Source organism: Sinocyclocheilus rhinocerous, unplaced genomic scaffold, assembly GCF_001515625.1.
Source record: "Sinocyclocheilus rhinocerous isolate Xijiao unplaced genomic scaffold, SAMN03320098_v1.1 scaffold919, whole genome shotgun sequence".
In the NCBI taxonomy this organism is placed as follows: Eukaryota; Metazoa; Chordata; class Actinopteri; order Cypriniformes; family Cyprinidae; genus Sinocyclocheilus; species Sinocyclocheilus rhinocerous.
In genome coordinates, this window is record NW_015637585.1 from 2,607,311 (window position 1) to 2,618,759 (window position 11,449).

At 36.8% G+C, this 11,449-nt stretch overlaps 1 protein-coding gene across 1 annotated transcript in view; it reads left to right on the forward strand.

The window, feature by feature from the left end:
- gpc1b (glypican 1b) overlaps window positions 1-11,228 on the forward strand; it is a 103,982-nt gene extending 92,754 nt beyond the window's left edge. Inside the window, exons 4-9 of the mRNA XM_016564286.1 lie at window positions 3,572-3,737; window positions 4,273-4,403; window positions 5,342-5,458; window positions 6,166-6,296; window positions 6,522-6,697; window positions 8,406-11,228. Of these exons, the coding sequence (XP_016419772.1) occupies window positions 3,572-3,737; window positions 4,273-4,403; window positions 5,342-5,458; window positions 6,166-6,296; window positions 6,522-6,697; window positions 8,406-8,614 (930 nt within the window). The 3' untranslated portion in view covers window positions 8,615-11,228. The remainder of the gene's footprint in view (window positions 1-3,571; window positions 3,738-4,272; window positions 4,404-5,341; window positions 5,459-6,165; window positions 6,297-6,521; window positions 6,698-8,405) is intronic.
- Window positions 11,229-11,449: the final 221 nt, after the last annotated feature.

Consider the following 11,449-nt stretch of genomic DNA (forward strand, 5'->3'; position numbering starts at 1 on the left):
ATATTACCATTTACATTCCGCCAATAAACCCGCGACAGAATTAACTATTTTTCTCCTAGCAACATGAACACATTGTAGCATTTAGTTCCTGAATGAATCCATGTTTTTTAACAAATCATGTGAGTGAATGATTCAATGACTCGCTTAAAGTGCCCTATTATGCCTTTTCGAATATTACCTTTCATGCAGCATATCATGTAGCTGTATGTGAACATAAACTATCTGCAAAATTGTGACCGTGCATGATAAATAAAGTTATTGTCCATCAAAAAAAGAGTCGGCTCTCAATCGTCTAAACGAGTCGTCAGGAATTCGAATCTTATTCTGTTTACGGCTCTACGTCACGAAGTAACACATTTGCATAATGTCTGCCCACGTTCTACGTTGCCAAATTGCCCGCCCACAAACAGTAAAATTTCCATGTGGTTAACATAATGTCGAGAAGACGCTGTATCCTACGCTGTGAGAGTAAATTTGTTTTATCACATCTTATAATTACCACAAACTTGTTAACACTTGACACCTACCACTGAGAAACGTCCTGCTCCAGTCGTGCTTGCGAATCAGTCTTTTGTCGATCAGCCAGTTCAACCGTTTCATCATCAAACCCTGGCTCGAATTGGTAAGGTATCGATACCATCTTTTCTATGTATTGACAAGTCTCCAGGGCTGTCGTTCTGTCATGGCAATGGACGTTTCGTTTCCGACACGCGCTGTACGCGGTAGACCAATCCAGAGCCAATCTCTCTATGGCTCTGGACCAATCACAAAGGACTGCGCCATCTGACCAATCATATCAGTGAGGGCTCATGGAAAGGAAGGGTTTAGAGAGACTGATCCTTTGAACTGCTTCGCACGAGTCGTTTACGAATCATTTAGAAATGAGGTAAAATTAAATCTATTTTTTGAGAAAACTAATGTGCTTTTTGACCTTGCATGCATGTAAACCTGTTTTAGGAGACTCATAAAACAATATTAGCAACCTTAAAAAGGGCATAATAGGGGCACTTTAAATAGTCAGTGGTTTGTTTCTGAATGAATCAGTGTGTTTGACCTAATCGTTTGAATGAATGATTCAATGATTCACTTATAAAGATAGTCAGTGTTTTTTTTTCTGAATGAATCAGTGTGTTTGAACAAATCATTTTAGTGAATGATTTAATTACTCGCTTATAAAGATAGTGGTTTGTTTCTGAATGAATCAGTGTGTCTGAACAAATCATTTGAGTGAATAATTTAATTACTGACTTATAAAGATAGTCAGTGGTTTGATTATGAATGAATCAGTGTGTTTGAACAAATCATTTGAGTGAGTGATTCAATGACTCACTTTATAAAAGTACTCATGAGTATTGAGTAGTGAGTACTGAGCTGTGGATTCTACCCCCTCATAATAAACGCTGTACACTGCAATTTATACACACGTCTCTTTGCTGAGCCGCGGCGGTCTCGGTGAATCAGCAGCATCCACAACTGAATGGAACAAAAAGTGTTGAACTTGAAAATTGTTTATGCGCGAGTGCACTTGCTAAATGAAGGCGGATTGTACAAAATGGATAAAAAATGTAAAATAATAAAAAAAAAACGTTACGCAAGGGAGAGACGAGGCAGTGCAGATCGCGCGTCTCATAAGTGAGTGGGAATTTACCGAACGTGGCACTTGCGGGAGTTAACACTGTATGCAATACACGCAACCTCACACCAAATTTCAGGCCATGTAGATAGGCAAGCATATATACAAATCATTTAGTAAGCAGAAATCCGAAATTTACCTTAACATATTAAGTTAGAGGAAGATGCGACTGAATTGATGCTTGAAGAATGCACTTCCAGCAGCCATGATAAACAGTTGGCGGTTAAAGTTTTCTATGCACAATTTGATTTGAGGAAAGTCACAAGACCTATTACCATCTCTCTATCCAATCACGTTGATGGATAAAAATAAAATTAAAATAAGCATGTAACGACCACAAACGGAGGAAAATAGCAGAGTAAAAGTACCGATACATCACTTAAAATGTACTCAAGTAAAAGTAAAAGTACACTATTTTTAAACTACTCAAAAAAGTACAATTACTGATAAAAACTTCTTAATTACTGTAACGTGAGTATTTGTAATTTGTTACTTCACACCCCTGCTCATAAAGACAGTCAATGGTTTCTTTCTGAATAAAGCAGTATGTTTGAACAAATCGTTTGAGTGAATGATTCAATTACTCGCTTATAAAGTCTGGTGTTTTGTTCTGCAATGAATCTGTGTTTTTGAATGAATCATTTGAGTGAATGATTCAATTACTTACTCATGAAGAGTTGTTTCTTTTCTGAGGGTTGGAACGAATCGGTTGAGTGATTCAGTGACCTAAAGACAGTCATTTGTCACCTCCTACTGACATAATGATGTAGCCTGCAGACTATTGTTATTGTAATAAGAAATGAACTTAACCTCTAAATGTTATCTGCGCAAATATTTTTTTTAACAATCATGTCCTACATTGGAAATTAGATCTTTGTTCTTACATTTTTTCTGGAGGCATCAGTTTTACAGCTTTCCCACAGTATCATGAGGAAAAATGTACCAATGTATGCTAATTCATCCTTGTCCAGAAATCAGACTTTTTTAGTTTTCGTCGAGGTTTAATAATGGACAGTGGAGTTTTCTTTTATCTAGCTGAATGCATATGACAGAACTGCAGCTCAGCATTAACTGCACTGATGTCATCTGGGGTTACTTGTCTGATTCGATTTGAATTTAAAAGTACAATTTACAATGAAATGCATATTTATTCACACCGCTCCTTTATGTGCCAAAAGGACCCACCACTAAAAGTCGAGAAAGATTCCTTCGCCTTCTGAACGACTCCCACTCGATAACAAAGGAATGCATGTGATTGCAAATGTTTCATCATCTGATTGCATTAAAAGTTTGGATTGAAGAATGTTAAGAACCGGCTACTTCACACAAGTCATTGAAATATACAGTTCTGCTGACATTCATCTTTGTGAAACTGTGTCAAAGTTGCTTGTTGCAGCTGTGACTGAATGTTTCATGCAGCCTAATGCAGTTAGGACAGAAAGAAATCAGATACATTTACAGAAATCAAATGTCATGCTGACTGCATTTTTATTTACACCTAAACAAAAATTGGTTTTTGCTTCCAATATCCGTGAAATTTGATTAATTTAAACATACAAGCAAATGTCAAATTTTTATATCCTATCCTAAGTTATTGCATTACTTTTCTCTAAGGGGCCCTAAATGAATCCCATGTTTTGATATCAGAGCGGTGGAGGCTTCTGATAAAAAGGGAATATTGTGAAAGACATCTCCGACCTCATGGGGGTTACTCGGTGTAGAGAAGCATCATGGGTATTATGCAATAATCGTACCACAATGTACCATCCCACGTCCTTAGACCTCATGAGAAACTGACAAAGACTTATTTGCAGGATATAATTATCAAATTTTTATTACGTGTGACACAAAACAATTCACAGGGCATTTTCTTTGGTTACATGAGTCGGCACAAATATGCTTCAGCTGTTCTCTAAATTCTTTGTTTCTGTCTTGCAGGTGTCTCTGAGCACTGAATGTGTGCACGCCGTCATGAAGATGACATACTGTCCTCACTGTAGCGGCGTGGCTTTTGCCAAGCCCTGCTCAAACTACTGTAAGAATGTCATGAAGGGCTGCCTCGCCAATCAAGCGGATCTGGACTCGGAGTGGAGGAACTTGGCAGGTAGGCGGTGCCAAAATGGACCCTTTATAGTTGGGTTCCAGAAGTAAAAATGCCATTCTTTTTCTACAATCAGAAATAGATTTTTACCATTTGATAACATATAAACCTTTAAAAACAGACCTGTTGTGAGGTCTGAGGTTGTTAAATATGCATTAGTTGAAGCAATAAACTTAATATGTATAATCAACAAATTTAAATGAGTAATTTTGTATTTTATTCAGCAATTCATCGGACTGTAGTTCTTTCCCTCATTAAATCTGTTAAGTATACAGTCTTGTACCTTTGTCTGATTTTCAAATTTGAAATCAAATTTATAATGTTGCGATTCATCTCATATCTGGTTGGTTTAGTTCATGACTTAAAATGCTTTAACCAAGACTTTTAAAAAATCTCCATGGGAAAAATGAATGGAAAAAATGCTTCCGGAATCAACGCAAAGGCAGTTTTGTACTCTATTAGAATTAAACGGACATTACAGCTTGTCACACATTAGATGAAAGTCAACATGATATAAAGACTTTGTGTTTGTGTGTAGATGCTATGCTGGAGGTAGTTGACAAACTGAGCCGGCCTTACAGTGTGGATTCGGTGGTTCTGTCTCTGCCAAAACGCATTGCCGAAGCTATTCTCTACATGCAAGACAACCTCAACACGTTCAACAATAAGGTCAGTGCTGCACTTTAAACCTGTCTGAAAAGACTTAAAGGGATATTTCACCCAAAAATTACTCACCCTCATGTTATTCCAAAACCCCAAGACCTTCGTTCATCGTCGAAACACAAATTAAGATGTTTTTGATGAAATCCAAGAGTTTTCTGACCCTGCAGATAAGAAATGTATTCAAAATTGTTGAATAAAGTCGTTATTTTTATTTTCTTTGAACACAAAATGTTTTCTCGTAGCTTCATAAAATTACGGTTGACCCACTGATGTCACATGTCCTAACTACCTTTCTGGGCCTTGAACGAGTCAGTTACATTGCTGTCTATGTAGGGTCAGAAAGCTCTTGGATTTCTTCAAAAATATCTTAATTTGTTTTCCGAAGACGAACGAAGTCTTATGGGTTTGAACGAAATGAGGGTGAGTAATTAATGACAGAAATTTTCATTTTTGGGTGAACTATCCCTTTAATATTTAATATATCATTAATTTAAAAGTATATCAAGTGTTCTCAAGAATTAATATCATCTTAAATCCTTTATCAGTAAATGAATCTTAAACTCTCGTAGCTTCATAAAATTACGGTTGACCCACTGATGTCACATGTCTTAACTACCTTTCTGGGCCTTGAACGTGTCAGTTACATTGCTGTCTATGTAGGGTCAGAAAGCTCTTGGATTTCTTCAAAAATATCTTAATTTGTTTTCCGAGGACGAACGAAGTCTTATGGGTTTGAACGAAATGAGGGTGAGTAATTAATGACAGAAATGTTCATTTTTGGGTGAACTATCCCTTTAATATTTAATATATCATTAATTTAAAAGTATATCAAGTGTTCTCAAGAATTAATATCATCTTAAATCCTTTATCAGTAAATGAATCTTAAACTCCTGCTTATGTAAATCTTGAGCTAGAATTAACCAGAACCCTTTCTTGTTCTTCAGGTGTTTCAGGCATGTGGTTCTCCTACTCAGAGCTCCAAAACTGAGGACCAGATCAAGCGAGGTAGAAACACAGCAGAAGAAGTGAGCGGCACCCCAGGAGCCCAACTGGAGAAAGTGGTGAGTGTGTTTGAATGGTGTACAGTAGTAGTTTTTGCTTTAGGACCCTGCTTTACATCAGGCATCAAGTGGCAACCCAGCACAGTAACAAGAAAGTTGATTATACAAAATGTACACAAAATGTACTTTGAACTCTGGTGTTTATTAACCCAGTAAAGCATACTGTACATATGAAATAATAGTAAAAAAAAAAAGGTTTGTGATTTTTGATGAGTTTACAGTGTATACATATTTGATACAGCAGGCTTTTATGGCTAGTATGATATAGGAAAAAACGAAGCTCATACTTGAGGAGAAAAAAAATTATTCAACAGCTCAAACTGAGCAAAAATATGCAATTTGGTGCAGTTAATATTTATATGGCTGAAAAGCTTGTAATGAAAATTAATGAGATTGCCTTTTACTTGCTAAAAAGTATAAATTATCAGTCAGACGACAGAAAAAGTTTTGATCATGTTGATAATTTAGAGGCCTTCAAAATTTGCAAATCAGTAGGCTTTATAGGGTTAATATTACTGTGAACTGAACAGGCTCAATAATATGCGAAATGATTAATGTCAACATATGCTGAGTAGGAACATTTAGTAAATGCATAAACAACAGCTGAAGTGTTATTTATTTTATTATTTGTAATTATAAATAAATAAATAAAAAAAATTATATATGTTTGTGAGATCACATTTTCCATCCAATTTTCTTTCTCTCAGTTATCCGATGTGTCCAGAATGTTGAGGGATATCATGCAGTACTGGGTCCATTTGCCCAGAAAACTGTGTGTGGATCGCGAGTCTGGACCGAGTGAAGCAGACAGATGTTGGAACGGAATGAGTGTGGATAGGTAAATGCACATAAACAGCTCAATCAGCCTCAGTTTTAATAGAAACACAACTCACATTCATGTACAGTGGCTACAAGATTATTTTAGAGAAATTTTATTGTACAAAATCTGCAGCTTTTCAAAAGTGGGGGAACACAGATATCACTTATTTTATTTGGGTCTGTCTGTGATGTTGCCTCTCAAACAGATCACATGCATCTTTCTTGTTGTGTTGTATTCTGTCAGGTATCTGCCAGAAGTGATGGGAGACGGGCTGGCCAGTCAGATCAATAATCCTGAGGTGGAGATTGATATTACCAAACCAGACATGACTGTACGTAAACAGATCATGCAGCTTAAGATAATGATCAACCGACTGAAGTATGCCATCAATGGAAATGATGTGGACTTCCAGGATACCAGTAAGTATACACATACACTATACTGTTAAAAAAAATTTGGAGTCTTTTTTTTAAAGAAATTTTTACATTTATTCAGCAATAAACATGAATGTAGACATTCATAGAGTTAGAAAATATTTTTGTTTCAAATTAAAGTTGTTCTTTTCGATTTTAAAATAATCCTGAAAAAAATATATATCACAGTTTCCACAAAAAAATAAAAAAATAAAATAAATTAAGCAGCACAACATTTTTAATGTTTCTTGAGAAACAAATCAGCATATTAGAATGATTTCTGAAGGATCATGTGACACTGAAGACTGGAGAAATGATGCTGAAAATTCAGCTTTGCATCACAGGAATAAACTACATTTTAAATAATTTAAATAGAATTTAAATGTTAATAATATTTTAAAATATTAGTTCTTTACTGTATTTTTGATCAAATCACATTTAAAATTGGAATAACTTTTAAAAATCTTACTGACCCCAAACTTTCGAATGGCAGTGTATAAGAAAGTTGCTGTTGATTTCATTGTAGAAAATAATAAATCAACAGTTTAAAGGGGTCATATGATGCAAATTAAAATTTTTCCTTTCTCTTTGAAGTGTTACAAGCTCTTGGTGCATAAAGAAGATCTGTAAAGTTGCAAAGACTAAAGTCTCAAATCCAAAGAGATATTCTTTATAAAAGTTAAGAGTCAGCCACACCTACCTAAAACGGCTCGTTCTAACACGCCCCCACATATCTACCTCATTATGTGGGAAGATTTGCATAACGCCGCCCAAATGTTCAAGCAAAGAAAGAAGGCGTAACTTTTATTCTCACTGTAGTATTGTTGCCGCCGCCGCCATGTCGTGAAGGCGCGGTGTGCTTCATTGCGAAAGCGAAACTACTTTGAAACAGAATTGACCTTCCAAAAGAGGACGATATCGCTTCGTCATGCCTGGAGCTGATCCGTGCTGGTCGCTGAGGAAATACTTCAACTTCGCGCTGTGGATTGCCGGATCGGTTTTCAACGTGGACGAAGCGGAGTCCAGCCCAGGGGCGTCAACTCTATACCGGCCTCAGCGCACGCTAAGCCGGGACTTCCAAAATAATGTTCTTTTTAGCAACATCATATGACCCCTTTAATAATGAATCATCATTGCTGATTTGGCTCTGTGTCAAAATAATAATAATAATAATAAAATAAAATAAAAATACTACACTGCAAATTAATAGTTAATAGCATTTACACCATTAAAACAATGCCTTTTTATTTATATAATCAAAATAATATAGTAATTAGTAATATTAACAGTTACTAGTGTTATCTAGCACAAAATAAAACGAAGATGGGTGGAATGAAAGATGCGAAGAGGGTGACAGCATTAATGTTGAACAGATAATCTTAAACCAATAAACCCCAAAAATGTTAATTTAACAGAATTGAAAACACAGTTATAAATAACTGCTTATTTTGCTACAAAAAGAAGGAACACTAACTGATTAATGATTGAAATTATTTTGCGAATTGTTTTTCGAACTGAATGAAATGATGAATAAACTAAAATGAGTCAGATTCAAAACTAATTTAAAAGCATCTACTGTCAGGCTACAAAACTGAAGTTAACTTAGACGTGCAGCTATAAGTTTAAGAGTAACTCTCTTCAACCCTGGAATGTAGCTTTGTCATTGCTGTGGAACTTCAGCTCATGAATCTCCTTGTTGTGTTCCCATCTTTAGGTGATGATATCAGCGGTTCAGGAAGTGGAATGTGTGCCGATGATCAGTGTTCCCGTGATCCACGTTTAACGGCCCCAAACACGGACAAACCCAAAGTATACGCCTATCCGTCAGAGAACAAGAAGGTGGTGAATGGAAGAAGCAGCCAGAACCTTCCTTGTGTCAGCCTTTACCTTCTCTCATTGGTCACAGTCTTGCTTAGGCGATAATTGGCAGGCAATTCCACCAACTGGGACTGAGTACAGGACTGGGTTGGATTGTGAAGGGGTGGGGTTAGTCACATTGCCAAAACAAACATGAAAATATCAACGGAATCCGGCGAATGCATCACTTTTTTTGTCTTGAATAAGAACACCATGGAATATTCTTAGATCTGTGTACTTTTTTGTCTCTTATTTCATATATGACACCCCTAGAGCTGGTCTTTTGCTTGTCTTTATGTCTGTGGTGAAAAGGGTCTCTGAGAATGCGCCAATCTGTAACAATATCTATATGAAAATCAACCCCAACAAACAAAACATGCTTGTTTTTCCTTATTCAAAAATCATTTTAGATTATATTTATTTATTAATTAAGACCCATAAAGATAAGATGTCTCTGGCCGCTCAAGCTTGAGAATGTCCTTCAACACGTGTTCTTATCTTTGTTTTAAAGCTTTCCTAATCATGAAAACAAGCTTTACTGAGTCTTGTTTCCTGAAGACCAGCTGTCTCACGCTCTCTCTGTCTCTTTCGCTCTCGTTTATTGTACTAGTTTCCGCACTCTGCTTTGCAAATAGGTTTCAGGGGCCATTTTAAAGAAAACACAACATGTATTTACTCTGGATGTAAATAAACGTGTACTAACCACAGTCACATTTTCAGTATATCCTTGAGGACCCTCAACAGCACTAGAGCAATATTTGGGATGAAACGTTAATGCACCAGCAATGAGAAAGAGACGGGCATGTTTTACGAAACGATGTGCTCTAGTCCATGGGACAGATATATAATGACCATCATCTCAGAAAGGGATTTTACACATGTGAAAAGACAAGCCGGAGAATGAAAGACTCGAAACCGGAGGGATGTGGAGGGGTTTCTGGACATTGTTAATTTGATATTGATTCAAGCCTCATAGAGATGTGTGTGTGTGTGTGTGTTATGTGTGAGTGCACTTCAGAGACAGCGTTGCTTTGTAAGTACTCACTATACAAATATACACGTGTACTCAATACATGCTGCATCCATGTCAGATCTGATTAGTTCAGTGAGTCACAGATGTGTGTCTCAAATATTTCCCAGCCCCACACCCTGCCCTTCATTAGCAGACAAGTTGGGTTGTTTATGGTGCGCACACAATGTTGATGTGAAAACGGTGTTGCGCAACATTGCGCAAATGTTTGCGTAACCTTTTACCAATGAAGGTCTGTCAGTTTTAGGTAAGAATCGTACTCTATGCAAGTATGTAACCGCAAATAATGGAAGCATGCATACTAATATTTTTGCGTCAATGTAGCGATAGCACACCTTAGGACTCAAGGGGGCGACAGAGTTACCATCAAATGTTTGCGTTATTGAATTGAATGTTGTTGTTAAGGTAGCTATAGCTATTAACATGTTGACCATTGGACTAACTTGAACTAGCTTGCTGAGCTAAATAGCATGCATGCCTCCCATACTTGTGCTACATTATGAAATACACCTAATTTCAAACATCCCCATGACCTTACACAGGAAAAGTGGTTTGGAGAATAGATGGAAGGTTGAAATAATGTAAGCATGCATTTTTGCGTTAATGTAACGGTATCACAACTTAGTACTCAAGGAGGCGATACAGTTACCATCAAAATTTGCATTATTGAATATAATGCTGTTGTTGTTGTTGTTGTTCAGGTAGATGTAGCTATAAATGTGTTGACCTTTGGACTAACTTGAACTAGCTTGCTAAGCTAAATTCACTTCAAACTGTTTATACGCCATGATAGTAGGTAAAATGTTTGCTAAAACTTGCCTAATACCCACAATAGTGCACCTTTCATACTTATGTTACATTATAAACACTGAAGCTAATTTCCAGCATTCCCGTGACCCTACAGAGGATTTAATGGTTTGGAGAATGCATGGATTTTGGCTAATTTCATAACGCAATGTAAAATCAAGCATAGCTAGAAGTATTTGTGTTCTTGTACTTGCATAGAGTTTCAGGCCTAGGAGAGAATCACACATTTTTTTGACCAAACCTGACAAGAGCTTAATTTTGGGCTATTTTAATGAACTTTGCATTTGTTGAGGTTACAGGAAGTGATGTAACTGATTAAGGTTGCCATTGGCTTTGCAGAGAAAGTGCTGCAGTTTCGGTCACCATAAAGTGGCATACAGATCTGACCAGGTCTTTGAGATGTAAAACAACACCCCCTCCCTTCCAGTTTAGAAATGCTGCACTTTGCATGACGCATGCGGCCACGTCCGCATGACTACATCACATGATCAGGGGTCGATAACAGAGAAATATCCCACAGGCGGTGTTATGGATTGTTTGTTGATCGATTGGATCAGATATGGTTGAAAAAATGAAACCGTGGCACAATTCACTAACTATCTGTAGAGTGATCTGACCTGAAATCAGTCTTAACTGTCTTTAGCATGTTTGTTAAATCATTGACAGTTAGTAGTCTGACCCCAGGTCAGCTAAACAGTCCCACCTCGAGATGCAAGGGCGTAACAGTGGCACTGCCACTCGCTCTTTACTGATGAATGTGGCTGATATTGTCAAAATGTGCTGAGATGAAAAAATTAAATTGCATTCTGGTATATACTTTATTTTCGTTTGTTTGTTTAAAAACAACAATAATGGGGAGTTTGTTTTTAAGGTTGAAAGTAGAACATTTTGAAGAGACTGAGGAAATTATCTGTCCATTGTTGTTGTATGTTCTTTAAAAAGAAAGAGAAAAACCCTTGTGTCAATTATATAGATCAAAAGATTTTGAAAATATCTGTGTCACGTTCATTTTGTTCACACACGCACACACTTATAACACACAGACATGAGTGATGATACCCAAG